At 43.9% G+C, this 15,910-nt stretch overlaps 1 protein-coding gene across 5 annotated transcripts; it reads right to left on the bottom strand.

Annotated features, from left to right (window-relative positions):
* Positions 1-560: 560 nt before the first annotated feature.
* Positions 561-15,121, bottom strand: LOC128406670 (proteoglycan 4-like). Of its 5 annotated transcripts, none has more exons than XM_053374231.1 (8): positions 15,043-15,121; positions 14,806-14,934; positions 14,168-14,314; positions 11,339-11,506; positions 7,087-7,127; positions 5,276-5,391; positions 2,094-3,434; positions 561-726 (listed from the first exon to the last, which is right to left on the bottom strand). In XM_053374231.1, exons 2-8 carry the CDS (start codon positions 14,844-14,846, stop codon positions 694-696), a joined length of 1,887 nt encoding a protein of 628 aa, XP_053230206.1. In that variant the 5' UTR covers positions 14,847-14,934; positions 15,043-15,121; the 3' UTR covers positions 561-693. The 5 variants fall into 5 exon arrangements, with proteins under 5 accessions (XP_053230206.1, XP_053230205.1, XP_053230207.1 ...); XM_053374230.1 differs by having other exon boundaries at positions 14,806-14,931; positions 15,043-15,110; XM_053374232.1 differs by lacking the exons at positions 14,806-14,934; positions 15,043-15,121 and adding an exon at positions 14,618-14,649.
* Between the last annotated feature and the right edge of the window lie 789 nt (positions 15,122-15,910).

The following is a 15,910-nucleotide window of genomic DNA, read 5'->3' as shown; positions in this document are numbered from 1 at the left end:
ATTGATTCAAAGGATCCACTTTGGGAGCATGAAGTGATTTGCACCATAGTTCCTACAAAGACATGCTGTACACAGGGAATGGTGCAGAAGTGGCTGATTTGGGCAGAAACCTCAAAAGCTACATTCCCATATCTGAAGTTGCAGCTGGCTGCCTTTACCACCACCCTGCCCTGCCCTGGCAAGCTGCAGTGGCAACACCCAACCTCCTATGCTATGTCTGCTGGGAAAAGGCAAGGAACCAAACATGCTGCTGTTGTTGTTGTTTTAAAGACTCAGTCTGCTCTTAACCTTTGTGAGAGCAACCTGTTTACTTGGAGCTGTCCATGGTCCTGCAACTTCTGGGCTGCCTTCCTCCGAGGATTCTGGTATCAGATGCAGAATCTTAGAGTAGGAAGTGACTCCAAGGGTCATCTAGGCCAATGCTTTGCAATGCATATTGCAATCTTTTGCCCAATGTAGGGCTTGAATCCATGACCCTGAAATTAAAAATCTCATGCTCTACAGACTGAGCATGAACAAGGCAATTACCAAGTTATGCCAATAAACTCACTACTCACAGGTTGTTGGCGGATATGTTTTATTTGTTAGCTTTTAATAAAAGGAAGAGCTATTCATTGATACCAGCTGCTGCATAAAGAATCCCCAGAGAAGTGTTGTGGTAGAACTGAAAAAATAATTCCTCCTTTCTTTTTATTAAAGGAATTTTTGAACCCATTTTGCTCCAGGCTGGAATGAGGAAGATAGAAGGCATGAGAATGGAATTAATAACAACAAGAAGAATTACAAATTATTCTGCAGAAAGAAACATGCAAGTTTTGCCACCTTATACACATACAAGAATGCATTTCTGCACACAGTTATCTGAGAGTAGTGCCTTCGGAGGGCCACTTTCAGGTAGCAGATGGGGCCAGAAACAAAAGTGGGCAGAGAAAAAAATATATGTAAATGTTACCTTTGTCTACTAATATACACGTACTCACACACCCATCTCTGTTCTCCACCCAGATAAGCAAGAAGCATGCCAGGTGCAGGCAGGAGTCTGAAGGGTGGGCAGAGGAGCCAGGGGAGCAGGAGGATGATCAAGGGGAAGAGGCCGGTGATTTGTGGGGTTCTGTACCACCCATGTGGCAGAGGGAAGAAGAAGAGTCAGAAATGGGAGAAAAGGAGGTAGGGAAGAGTTACAGGAAGGCACAGAGGTGGAAGAGACAGAGGCAGAGACAGCTAGGCCATTAGAATCTCCTCTGCTTCTTCCCTTGCTGTCTCCAAGGACAAGGAGGGGTTTGAAGGGACAGGAGCAGCTGGAGCTGTAGTACAGGAGGTCACCAGCTGCTGGCATCACAAGTGTGGGTATGTGTGCTGAAAGGGGCATGTTTGCATTGTTGCTCCAGATATCTGGGTCAGAGCACAAGCCTGATGAAGGAGATGCCTAGGTAGCTATTTAGCTATTTAGAAGCTGATGTAGTTGAGTGCTTTGACACTAAAGAACCAAACGTCCAATCACATGTCCTCATTGTGAGTTGTATATGCTTGGGACAAGGCATCATCAGAGTTCAAGGATGTAGTCTAGCCAGGCAAAATGACTTAAGGAGGGTACACAGCAGCACAGTTTCGGAGTGTGGCTTAGGGAAAATCCTGAGGGCCAGATAGAGAGGCTGAGGGGGTGTGCACACATTGCCATTTCAGGCTTGAGGTGCTCAATCCCTTCATTGCATCCATAGAAACAAACTCCTGTTTCAGCCATTTCATGCTGGAGTGTCTCTCTGAGGAAACTTTTATATAACTAAGCTATTTCACAAGAATGTCAGATGTAAGAATGAGCAAGATAGGTAGGATTCTACTAGTTTGCTTAGTATGAATACATTTGCTCCTGTTTTCTAATGCTTCGGCCAATGAGCACTTGTATTTTACAAGCAATGTTGCAGCTTTTTAAACTTTAGACTACCTGTATTGAAGTTCTGATTGCGGTGCACCCAATATTACCTCTTCTCCATGGTATAATATTTGACTGCCTTACACCAACTATTTGACCTTATTACACCAACATTTCTGACTTGCCTTTTCATGAGATTTGAAGAAAAAGAGAAACAACTTACTAGGCGTGCAGCTTTCACCTCCTCCAGAGATCCTGTTGGAATTGTGGTGAAGAAAGATTTGTGCACCGCTGTGTGTTTCTCAGTATCTTTGGGAGAAGTGGTGGGTGATTTGAGTGGTGTTTTCCCAGGCTTTGGGTGAGGCAAGCTGCTGTCAGCTGTAGGTGACATTTCCTCACTTCTGAAATGAGTAGTGGCAACATTTGGGGATGGTGTACTTGCTCTGGCAAACATACGTGCCCGCTTCTGAGATCTGAGAGAGGTAGTGAGAGCAGAAGCTGCCTCTGTGTTCAATTGATCTTCTGGTGGTGGCGGCAAATTTCTGGGTGGTGATCTGGGCGCTGAATCAGGAGGCACCATGCCAGGTGGTGATGTGGGCACTGTTTTCTCCAATGGCGGCTGAGATGTCAGAGGTGAAATTTCTTGATCTCCAGAATTAGTAGACTCAGGCAAAGGTGTTTCTGAAGCTGCAACAGTGGAAACTTTGCCTTCTTCTTTTCCCTTTCCAAAACGTTTCCTGGAAACATTTAGTGGTGGCTTAAAAGCTCTGGCAAACAGAGGTGTGCGCCTCTGAGATTTGAGTGATGTGGTAGGTGCAGAACTCAGCTCTGTTTCATCAGTGGCTGATGTTCTCTCAGAGGTTGGACTGTCATTAGTCACAGGTGAAATTTCCTTACTTCTAAAATGAGTCATTGAATGCTTTGGAGGAGGCTTGGTGCTGTTTATCTCTTGTGGTGTATGGATGGAAACAGATTTTCCAGGCTGCATTTTTTCCACTGATGATTTCAAAATCCCTTTGGGTGATTTTGACTGTTCCCCATCATCACTTGGTGATGGCGCAGCAGATGTTTGAGGGGTTATGTCTGATGGAGATACCATCAGTGTGGTATCTTTCTTATCTTCGATTCTTTTCCTAGGTTTAGTAGCTGAAGGGGAAATGGGTGGTGGTGATTTTGGTGGTGGTGGTGGTGGTGGTGATGGCGATTCCACAGTGGTCTGGGGTGATACACTGCTATGGTGTGATTTTTCTTCATTTTCAGGTGTAACTGTTATATTACCAGCTGCATCTACCTTGGTATGATCACCTGCATGTTCCTTAGTGTCTGATACAGGGGCCTTCTTTTTCTTCCAACAAGGCAACTTGTGCCAGAATTTCTTTTTCTCCTCTGACTTGCTTGGATCTGCTTTCTCGGAGCTCTCTAAGGCTTGGTTCTGGCTTGGTTCTAGAGATGGTTCTAGAGATGGTTCATCAGATTCACCTGGAGCAATTGGCTTGGGTGGTTCAGTGGTGGGGATTTTAGAGTCTACTTGCACATGTGCCGGTGCTAGTGGTACGTTGACTCGCTGAAAGGCAGCAATCAAATTGCATGTTAGTAATTGTGACATAGAGAGAGTGGGATTGAGATAAGGAGAGAATCCATGGATAGCTGCAGACCTTCCAACTCTCTCATACCAAATATCTCTTGTTCCGCGGCCACGTTCACACCTCCTTCATTTCTCAGGGTAGAAAACTCTACTCTAGCTGCACAAAGCTATACTGCATTCATTAATTTGCAGTGGCACATCTGGGGCTTCAAGAAAACCAAGATGTTCATTCTTTTGTTCTTTTGGCTAAAGATATGCTTCAAAAAACCTCTCATAACTGCTGTACAATCTGTTATAAAAATGAGCTTCATCAGCATGAGAAGTGGCAGACAGTGCAGAACATGACACCTTACTGCCTATGGGTGTGCATCAGTACGGATGTACATTAGGGGCAAGATGCACCCATCTCCATAACTTAGAAATTTAACTTCCTTAGATCAGGGGTACAGGGATTTAACCACTGTTTTTATCTAGCAAATCACACAAAAAATATTTTAACAAAGCATCCCTAAAAGCCAGTGTTATATCAGTGGAAGGGGAGAATGAGAGCTGACCTTAGAGAATCGGCACAGTTGACATGTGTGTGTTGAGTATAAATCTGGCAGCAAAGTTGGTGATCTCATGTGACTTGGACCCATAAAGTTATGTTGGGCCATTGTAGATAGGACAAGAGCCAACAAGAGTGAGAGGGCAAATGGGTAGAGTGGTGCCTGTGGTGACATTATGCCACCCTTCACCCTAAGGTTCCAGGGTGGGTTGCAAATTAAAATGCAATATCAAAAACAATTTGAAATAATTTGGAATCACAAAAATAAAGTTGGTCTTAAAATTATACACCTCATGTGTCAAAAGCCAGGGTTAAAGAGGTGTTTCTTCAGCATTTGCCAGAAGCTGTACAATAAAGGTGCCAGATGCACTATTGTAGGGAGGGTCTTCCACAGCTTTGCGGCTGCCACAAGAAAGGCCTTCTCTTAGGGTCCCCCACAAACCTCTGCAGGTGATGGAACTACCAAGAGGTTACCCTCTGCTGATCACAGCATACAAGAGGAACTATAGGGAAGCAGGGAGACTTTCATATATTTTTGATTGTAATACAGTATGTGTTGCTTCACTTAGTTCAAAATGTGGCAAGCTACCCTTCTGGTGTCCTCTTCACCAGCTTGGATCTTTGTTGAGTTTCTCCAACATGGAAGGCCATTGCTAAGGGTTGAAAGGATGCACACAACCCATCTGGGCTTCTATAATGTGAGTGTAGTTCTAATTGTAATCATTTTTTATAAAGCTACTGTGGACTACAATGCCCACGATGCAGTGCATTCTCACAAAAAAGCACATGTCAAAACATCCAGTCAGCAGAATATAAAATATATACATTGAAATGTCACAGGCCAGGTGGATTTTCCATTGAACTTCCTGGCTCTGTAAGCAGATTTCACCATGCTATTCTGTTGGCAGTTTTGTACCTTTCAGGGTTTTTTGTAGATCACTCCCTTAATGGCTGGGGATCTTTGGCCCTTCAGGTCCTGCTCCTATCAGACTTAGCCAGCATGGTCAGTGGTCATGGATGACAGGAGTTGTAGTCCAACAACATCCATAAGAGCAAAGGTTCCTCAACTATGTTGTAGCAGATATGACACATCTTTTATATTGAAACCAATATACCCATATGGCTTTGACAACTTCTAAAATACTTGAATACTAAACTAAACTAAACTAAAATAGAGTTTTGTCTTTATCAATTTCAATGCATTGCCCCCTCCTAATATTGCACTTTATTAAAAGTTCTTGTCTTATTAATTGCCTGGAGGAATTCTGCTTACCTTTAAAGCAGAAGGCCTTGATCTTGTTTTGGTACCAGGTCGTACTGGCTTTGGAAAGTCCAGAGGAAAGCTTAGGCTGACTCGTGGCTTTAGTATGGCATTATAGCACTCGATATCTGAAATATAGATAGAAATAAGAAAGACCTTTGAGGGAGGGGGGAACCCAACAACAATGAATTCACCTATGAGTTCAGTTCTTAACAGCTGCTTAAAAGGACAGCATAAGAACAGCCCTACTGAATCAGGTCAATTGTGATCTAGACCACCATCTTAATCTCACGGTGGCCAACTTATGTGGAGCCCAAAGGCAGGTCCTGAGCGCAGCAGCCCTCTCCTCACTTGTGAGGAACTAGCACTGTGAGCAACTGGCATTCAGAGGCATATTGCCTCCAACCGTGCAGGCGCAACATAGTCATAATGGCTAGTAGTGCCATTGGTAGCTTTCTCACCCTGAATTGTCTAATCCTCTATTGCAGTGTTTCTCAAACTTTCTTCTATGGGCCACACTTTCTGAATAAGAGTTTGCTCATCCCGCACTGAATTTTTTATTGCTAAGAAATGCATTGGAGAACAGAAGGTAACAATTCCTAGCAGTGTTTTGATTTATAATGCAGAATACAGCTACTTTATAATATGATCATGGGACACCCTGAAAGCATAAAACAATGCAGCTAACATAAGAACAGGAACCATTCCCCAAATATTATTTATTTTATTATTTATTTATCAGACTTACATATTCCGCCCTTCATTGCAAGATCTAAGGGCGGCTCACAAGATAAAAATGCAAGGTAAAGGCAAAAATAAATCATTAATAATCAAAACAACAAAACAACCAAAACAACCTCCTCTGGCCACCATGCTCTCATGGAGAAAAATGGGACACTTGCGGGTTATACACCTGTGCAGGTTTGTCTAGCACAGCGGTTCTCAACCTGTGGGTCCCCAGAAGTTGTTGGACTACAACTCCCATCATCCCTGAGCTCTGGCCTTGCTAGCTAGAGGTGATGGGAGTTGCAGTTCAACAACATCTGGCGACCCACAGGTTGAGAAAGGCTGGTCTAGCAAGATTGGATCTCTCAGGTTAAATGTGTTTTTGGATGCATTGATCTGAGAGTCTGGCTCCACCTACTGCTGGGTTGAAACAGTTTCCCACCTTTGCTTTAAATCCCATATTCATTGAATGCTGTGAGGAAATGCCAGATTCATTTCCCTAAACTACAAGTGGGAAATAATAAACGGCTCATTTCCATAAATCTTCACTGGGCTCTTGAGAATAAATACAAGTGCTGACAGTCAGCTGGAGATATTGGTAGGGTGGGCTGTGTGTCTTAATGAGTCTGGTCTCAATGCTGTTGGACTACAACTTGCAGCAGCCCAAATCAGTGGGCTAATTTCAAGGGAAGATGAGAGATGTAGTCCAAAAGATCTGGAGGGCACTGGATTGGGGAATACAGTGGTACCTTGGGTTACATACGCTTCAGGTTACAGACTCTGCTAACCCAGAAATATTACCTTGGGTTAAGAACTTTGCTTCAGGATGAGAACAGAAATCATGCAGTAGCGGCACAGCGGCAGCAGGAGGCCCCATTAGCTAAAGTGGTGCTTCAGGTTAAGAACAGTTTCAGGTTAAGAACAGACCTCCAGAACGAATTAAGTTCTTAACCCGAGGTACCACTGTACTCATCTAAATAGTCAGAATTTCTTTACCAGTCCCTCTCTATCCTACAACATAACACAATAAGAACATTTCTTAAGTGTGTGCCCTGCCCTGCAAAGCAAACTCTCTGATTGGATGTTCACCTTCATACCTGGAATGTATTTTTCATAAAGTGGAGATCCTCTATATTTACTACAAGAGAAAAACAACAACAGAGAGAGGCATTGTCATATAGACTGTTTTACCAATTCTAAAGACATTATCCTTTTTTCAGTTTTAAAATATTATTATTATTAACAGGTACAAGGTAAAAGGGTTAAGGTAAAGGAGCCCTGGACAGTTAAGTCCAGTGGAATTCAACTTTGGGATGTGGCGCTCATCTCGCTTTCAGGCCAAGGGGAGCCGGAGTTTGTCCACAGACAGCTTTCTGGGTCATGTGGCCAGCATGACTAAACCGCTTCTGGTACACCATGACAGAAGCCAGAGTGCATGGAAACGCCGTTTACCTTTCCGCTGCACCGGTACCTATTTATCTACTTGCACTGGCATGCTTTTAAACTGCATAAGTGTATGCCTTAGAACTGGCTTCCTCAACCTCGGCCCTCCAGATGTTCTGAGACTACAATTCGCAGCATCCCTGACCACTGGTCCTGCTAGCTAGGGATCATGGGAGTTGTAGGCCAAAAACATCTGGAAGGCCGAGGTTGAGGAAGCCTACCTTAGAACAACCTTCATTTGGGAACTGAATAGATATGGAATGATTGAGTTACGTTCCTAAAAAATAATATTGTTATAATTTATTTCTTATATCCCACTCATCTGACTGGGTTATCTCAGCCAATCTGAGTGACTTCCAACAAAATATAAAAGAACACAAGAAAACGTCAAACATTAAAAGCTTCCTGAAACAGCGCTGCCTTCAGATGTCTATGAAAAGTCAAATAAATGAGTGCTTATCTCTACAAAGGTTCAGTGAGATCTTCTCTTTTCTGTAGTAGCAGTTTATGAATTCTGTCCGCCACCTCGACCCCCACCCCCGTCATCCTAATTATCTACCGTTTCAACACTCATCCTGGTAACCAAAACAGAAGTCAGGTGGGATTTATTCTAAAGACCTGGTTGTACGCAAAATCCCTTTGGATACCTTGGAGCCTGCGGCAAGTTGAATAGAGAAGAAATTACTTATTTGGTGTACATATTCTAGAACATCAGTGTGTCTGGCCATGAGTCATTTAGATAAGTGAAAACAAAATAAGCACCTATTGGCCATTTGAAATGAAAATACAATTAAAGGCTGCAAGGTTTCGTTCATATTTACTACTGCGATACTATTAGCTGGAGAAATATTTAATAACGTTATGGTCATGCAATGAGGACGGAATTTTTTCCCCTCTAGGCATTTGTTCAGCTGATAGCTAAAGCTGTTGTTTTTTTTTAGGAGCACTGATGGCTAGGAGATGCTTTCTAAAATGGCCATTGATGATTGGTTACTGCTAGCTATCAAGCATGCCTCAATTGGTTGGGACCTGGAACCCTGAGATTTATTTATTTATTTGCAGCTGGCTGAAAGGAGGAATTTCAATGTGGTTTACTTTTGAGGAACTGACACTATGATGCAGATAGGTAAAGGTAAAGCGACCCCTGACCATTAGGTCCAGTCGCGAACGACTCTGGGGTTGCGGCGCTCATCTCGCTTTATTGGCCGAGGGAGCCGGTGTACAGCTTCCGGGTCATGTGGCCAGCATGACTAAGTCGCTTCTGGCAAACCAGAGCAGCACACGGAAATGCCATTTACCTTCTCGCCAGAGCGGTACCTATTTATCTACTTGCACTTTGACATGCTTTCGAACTGCTAGGTGGGCAGGAGATGGGACCAAGCAACGGGAGCTCACCCCATCGCGGGGATTCGAACCGCCGACCTTCTGATCGGCAAGCCCTAGGCTCTGTGGTTTAACCCACAGCGCCACCCGCGTCCCTCTATGATACAGATAAGCACCATCTATTCTGATAGTCAACCCCACCTGAGAAGCTGACCCTGCCCCCCAGCTGTGCTGACAGCTGTTATGAAACCCATATTCCTCTCACAGAGCTACATGCAATCCCCAGAGATTCCTGGGAAAAGGGACTGGCTGTTAAACCACTTGGCAATCTGTAGCTCTATGAGGGGAACAGGGGTCTCCTAACAACCCTCAGACCCCTAACAAACTACAGTTCCCAGGATTCATTGGGGGAAGTCCATGACGACTTCAAGTGTGATGGGGCCTAATACATACCCTCCAACATTTCTCTGATGAAAATATAGATGCCCCATTCCATAAAGATAATTTTACTATTTATACCCCATACATCCTGTTGGGTTGCCCAGCACTCTGGGCAGCTTCCAACATATATAAAAACATAAAAAACCCCTTCACTATACAGAATTGCCTTCAGGCAGCTCAGGGCTTGGATACTGTATCTCCAAACCCTCCAACATTTCTCCAATGAAAATCCTATGGGACATCCTAAGGAAAAGCGGGACATTCCGGGATCAAATCAGAAACCAAGATGGCTTCTCTAAATCAGGGACATCCCTGGAAAATAGGGGCACTTGGAGGGTCTGCTAATATATAATGTATGCTGGCAAGGTTGCATTGTTAGATAGTTATAGAACAGCTGCAGGGAACTTCTTTCAATGCAAAGGAAACATTTCGTCGTCATCAACCCTGCAGGTGACACATGTTAGTGGTGGGAATGACCAAAGGGAGTAACAAATGTGAATCTTGCCACTGTACAATGGGCTGCTTTCTTCACACTCACCGGCCTCTCTCTCTGTACCATCCAGGCAAGGAAGAGACAATATCAGAGTTCCAGGATGCATTCTAGCCAGGCAAAAATGCTCAAGAAGGGTATGAAGAAGAGGTGGTGAGGGATGTGGCCTGAGGAGAGTCTCAAGGGCCAAATAGAAATGCTTGTAGGGCCACATTTGATCCCCCAGGCCTGAGGTTTCCCACCCCTGTAATATAATACTATATTTCCCATTTTCATCTTCTCTTATTTCCACTGCATTCATCAGCATATTTTGTTTGGGCAGGGGAGCAAAGTTAGCATGGAGGATTACAACTCTGGTGGGACCAGCAGAATTGATAGAAAGAGCTGAAGAATAATTTTTGTTACTTTCATAATTCTTCCCGCCCCCCCCCAAAAAACTTTGAAATGATTTTTCTCAACAGCTTTTAAAACATTTGAAAAGGCGTCTGTCTTTTTTTTCTCTTTTTGTGGCCTTGTTTCATTCCTTCCCTTGTTAATTAAACCATTCATCCAAAACAGGCATGGAAGAGAAAGATCTAATTTATGGACCTAGCCCAGTGAAAAGAAACAAAATTGAAGAATAAGCTGGACTGTTTAGAGGATTTATTACAACTGTGGTTGAAAGCCTTTTGAATAAGCTTGAGTGGGAGACCTGCAAAATGTGGCAACTTAATATCGCATCAAGGAGATGAGGGTAATGAGCTGGATCCTTGAAACAGAGGTAGGAGCAATTATTTGAGTTGCAAAGCTTCCTCTGGCATACAGATGGTCCTATTCTGCATTACTAAGACCACAATAAGAGTATGCAGGATCAGGCCAGTGGCACATCTAGTCCAGCATGCTGTTCTCAATGGTGGCCATTGATTATGATTAATCACATGGCCCTGGAGGGGGGGGGGAGAAGTTTTGTGCAGGACTCACTTTTACTAACCCGCTGAAAATGTCGCGGGAAAATGTAGGGGCCTTGTTTTAAATATGTGCCTGTTTATGAAGCTCATCTCCAACATCTGGCCCATGGGGTGATGCAGGTAATTCACTCCACCCTATGAGTCACCATTTTGTACCTGGCTCTGGTTCTGGTTCTGGTCTGCTCAAAAATAAAATAAAAATCCCTGAAGTAGTTCCTGCAAAATCAGTTTTTCTGCCCGACCCTGAATGGATTGCAGGTGGGAGCAGGTTGCACATGAGTGCACATGCATTGCCTTTTAAATAAATAAATCTGGAAACTCCACTTGTCTCAATCCAGCATCACTTCTTTCTTCGGACAAATATTTCTATATCCAGTGCATAGATCAGAATGTGCAACACAATGGCTTTCCCAGTTCAAGGCAAGCAAGTTGAGGAAGCTGAGTTCATATCCTTTGGGGCAGTGGTCATTGCTGCCTATTGGGACTGGCAGGACAGAAGGCACGGAGGCCAACAGTAGGTGGCGCCAGAGTCAATGACAGCCAGAACCACCCTATGACTTTCTGTAAGTAAAGGTGCAGATTGGGTGGGTGGGAGTGGGCAGCAAACTGAATGTGATGGGGGAGAAGGAAATGATCCTGGAATTGCTTTGTGAATTTGTGCCCTGTTAACAGCTGTAATTGGGGCTGGAGCATAACTTAGATTACCTGACATGCTGGTCTACCTCGGATGTCTGCTCTAAGTTCTTGGCTGGAAGGTGTTTGGCATTGGCTGGAACATTCTGGACATTGGCTGGAAGATGGTGAGTCTTGGCTGGAAGGTGGCGAGTATTAGTTCCCTCTGAATGAACTTTCTGGTTGTTTGCAGGTGTTTGACTGAAAAGACATTGAGAGAGGATTAGGGATGGGCATGTTAGCCCTAACCCCCTCAACATTCCCAGCAGCCTCAAGCACTGGGCAGAAGGTCCAGAGGAGGAGGATTTGCATGTGCATCTGAAAGAGAATCCACCCCACAATTGATAAATCGCAATTGTGTGGGCTTTCAAGTGATGGGGAGGAGTCCTTGCTTGTTGCACTCCTTACATATTTCTACACATTCAAACGGGGGGGGGGGCTCCAAATGCTGTTGGATTCCAACTCTCTCAGAAAGCATGGATGATGGGGGTTGTCACACAAAAGCATTGGGGATGGGGCATTGCTCCCCCATCCTTGCACCAAAAAAGCAACAACAACCCAAAAACTTTGGTGCCCTTTGAAAAAATGTCATGTGTGAAGCACCTTATGCTAGATCTATTACAGGGGTCAGCAAACTTTTTCATCAGGGGGCTGGTCCACTGTCCCTCAGACCTTGTGGGGAGCCAGACTATATTTTGAAAAAATAAATGTCTGAATGAATTCCTATGCCCCACAAATAACCCAGAGATTCATGTTAAATAAAAGCACAAATTCTACTCATGTAAAAATACCAAACAGCCCCCACAAATAACCCAGAGCTGCATTTTAAATAAAAGGACACATTCTACTCATGTAAAAACACGCTGGTTCCCAGACCGCCCGTAGACCGGATTTAGAAGACAGTTGGGCTGGATCAGGCCCCTGGGCCTTAGTTTGCCTACCCATGATCTATAAAAAAAACTCTTCATTTCTTGGGCAGATTATACTTTGACAACAATTCAGGACCAGCTTTGCTCAAGAAAGGGTGGTTGGTTTTGTTTTTTAAAAATTATCTCCATTAAAGCCATTTTTCCTGACTACAGTGGTAACTTGGGTTACAGATCCTTCAGGTTACAGATGCTTCAGGTTACAGACCCCGCTAACTCAGAAATATTGCCTTGGGCTAAGAACTTTGCTTCTGGATGAGAACAGAAATCGGGTGGTGGCGCAGCAGCACCAGCAGCAGCAGCAGCAGCGGGAGGCCCCATTAGCTAAAGTGGTACCTCAGGTTAAGCACAGTTTCAGGTTAAGAACTGAACCTCCAGAATGAATTAAGTTCTTAACCCGAGGTACCACTGTACTTCAGAGTGAGACAGCAAAGTTTCTTTCCTTGTCCTGGCTGAGATCAAATACTATCTGGTTCTTCCCTCCCATAAGTGCCTGCTGCAACAACTGCACTTGTAACAGTATGAAAGAGCTAGTACCTGACCTTTCTGATTTGCATCTTCCTTACCTCATTCTATTTTTTCTGTATCCTGACTCTTAGATGATAATCCACTCTGGTCCCATTAGCACTCTTCATTTAACACAGTAGCATGCCACTTTAAACAGCTTAGCTTCCCATGAAGACTCTTGGGGACTCTAGTTCTCTGAGTGGTTCACCAGTCGATTCCTCATCCCAGAGAACTCAGAGAACTTTAGCCATGTGAAGGGAATAGGGGTCTCCTAACACCTCTTAGCATCCTTAGCAAATTACAGTTCCTAGGATTCTTTGGGGGAATGCATGATTGCTGAAAGTGGTATGATAATGCTTTAAATATATAGTACAGAAGAGACATATTATAAAGCATCAAGCTCCTGAATGTGTTAGCAGACAGGCAAACAATATCTCTTTCTTTCTATCTGTCTGTCTAGACAGGTGCATAGCATGATAATATTTAGTCAACTACTGAAGAAATTTTTGCTTAGGAAAGCTTTATCTGCAGTGCACCCAGTCACTTATGGAATATCAATTTTACATCTGATGATTTTTTTTCTGGAGTTTGCTGGTATGCTTTTGTTGTTTTGAGAGCTTGTTGAATTGATTTTATTGCTTTTAGAGCTTGCATTTTTTGTGTTTTGTTCTGCTCAATCATATATACTGCTTCAATGGCTTTGTACAGTGGAAAAGTCTATAAATTTGCATAATTACCTACCCAAGGATTGGAAACATGGTGCCCTCCAGATGTTAGACTACAATTCCCATCAGCCTTAGTGGTAATTGCTGCCCATCGAGACTGACAGGGAGAAGGCACAAAGCCTAACAGTAGGCAGAACCAGAGTCTGTGACAGTCAAAGTCACCCCTTGAACAAAGAGGAAGCAGGTGGAGGCAGAGCCCCATTCACCCAAGTCTATTTAACATGATTATTTTTTAAAAGCATGTGCAAAACAATAGCCATGAGAAGAGGCATGTGATCAGATTCAGGTCCAAGATCTGCAGACAGGAAGGGTCTTCACCCACTGCTGTGGTACTGTTGAAGTTTTACCTCCTGTAATTGCTACTTAATCCAGAAGGGAAGCTACCAACGGTATTGAAGGCAGCATTCTCTTAGAGTGATTAGAGTTTTGGAGTGGAGAGGATTTTCACTGAGATTGCAACATGGGTGAAAGGGTAAACTCTCCTTCCTAGGCACTGTAGACCTGTTGCTGTAATTATCATAGTTCTTCTTCTTCTTCTTGTTGTTGTTAATCCAACCCTTCAAATGCATTCACATATTCGCTCCTTTCATTTACTCCTGCAGGCGGAAATGTGGAGATGGTAATGATCTTGGAGTTGTTTTGCGAGACTGTGCAAAACACCCTGTTAACAGCTGTGCCTGGGGCTGGAACATAATTTGGCTTACCTGACCTGCTGGTCTGCCTTGGGTGTCTGCTCTAAACTCTTGGCTGGAACATTCTGGGCATTGGCTGGAAGATGGTGAGTTTTGGCTGGAAGGTGGTGGGTACTGGCTCTCTCTGAACGGGCTTTCCAGTTCTTTGCATGTTTTTGCCTGAAAAGACATTGAGAGAAGATTAGTGATGTGCATGCTAGTCCCACCCATAACATTCTCATTGGCTACAGGTTTTCATGAATTGGGCAGAAGGTTCAGAGGGGGATGGTTTGCATGTTCATCTGAATGAGCTTAGAATCTTCCCCACAATTGGGAATCCCAATTGCATGGGCTTTCCAGTTGTGGGGAGGAGTTCCTGCATGTTAAATTGAACACCCAAAGAATACTTTTTCAAACTTTCATGTTGAAAGTTTGGAGTGGAGCTGGAACCTCCAAGGACATAGTGACCAGGCCGATACATACCTCTCCATGATCCTTACATCAACCTGTGCTCTTTGAACCCCTGTCTTACTTGTATACTGAACTGGGCACTATACATGGGAATAATAAACTCCATGTGGACTGACACCTTGTCTAGATTTTATTGGTGTTTCCATGTAGAGGATTATCCACATTTCAGAACGATGCCCCGAAGTGCAAGATTATTTCACCTCACCAGCTTGTTCCTTCTAGCCAGACCGGGAGAATTCATTTTTCTGTTTCAGGCATTTCCTTCACTTTTTGCTGAGGATTCATATTGTGAAGTCATCCTGAAGAAGCCTGAGCAGGAGATGCTGCTGCTGATGTCATAAAGAGACAGAGAAAATGAATGAAGGGGAAGGTTGAGATTCCATTTGGTACAACCCAGATACCATGCTAAGAGGTAGTTCAAGTTAAATCTTACTTACACTCCTTTTTCCTTGTGACTCTTGGTCTTGATATTGTGTGGTGGTTTACTAGAACATCTGTTGCAGCTCTCCAAAGGACAACAGCACATTGCCTTCATTAAATTGCAAGTCATGGGATCCTGGGTGATTTGCTGCAAGTCTTAACTTGAATGACTGGAATAGGAAGTTGGTTGGGTTACTGCCAAAAGGTTATGCTGTGCTACATAGGTGGATGGTCTCTGGCTGGTATAGGAAAGTAATTGGCCTGATGGATCAGACAAAGTTCCTTCAGGTTTAATATCCTGTTTCCCATGGTGGCCATACAGATGCCTTAATGAAGGCAACTGCTGCCTCTCAAAGTCTGCTCACTCTACTGCAGAATACCCAGGAAGACCTAAGATAATCCCATTCAGTCAAGCAGCAGCTTGAATCACAGGTGCAGGTTGTGTTTGCTCCTACTGTTATAAAAGGACTGTTTCAGCTTGTTCATTGCTGGAGCAGCTCAAGAGTTCTGTGTTCCTAGAATCATGCCTGAACTTTGCTTTGACTTGTTTCCAGCCTGAACTCCACCCAGCCTCACACTCAGTTTGATCCTTTCCTTGTGTTGTGCTGTAGAGCAGGACACCCAGTCCCACCTGTGACTTTCACGTGCATTCCCTCAAGTTGCCAGCATGCTCTCATCCATATAAAATGTCCCTTGAAGAGAAGTGAGGGATTCTGCCTAGCTCTGGTGCTGGAGTGCCTTTCTGGGGACTGGATTTGAGGTAGTAGCTTCATTTGTGAAAGCAACTATTGTCCTGCTTTTTTGTAGAGGAGCCCACAGAACCAAGCCAAAAGATAGATTGGTGGTCACAGCACCATGGAGAGTTCCTAGTGAGCTATTTGTTCT

The sequence above is a fragment of the Podarcis raffonei genome, chromosome Z (genome assembly GCF_027172205.1).
Source record: "Podarcis raffonei isolate rPodRaf1 chromosome Z, rPodRaf1.pri, whole genome shotgun sequence".
Taxonomy (NCBI): domain Eukaryota; kingdom Metazoa; phylum Chordata; class Lepidosauria; order Squamata; family Lacertidae; genus Podarcis; species Podarcis raffonei.
This window is presented reverse-complemented; position numbering and strand designations above follow the sequence as displayed.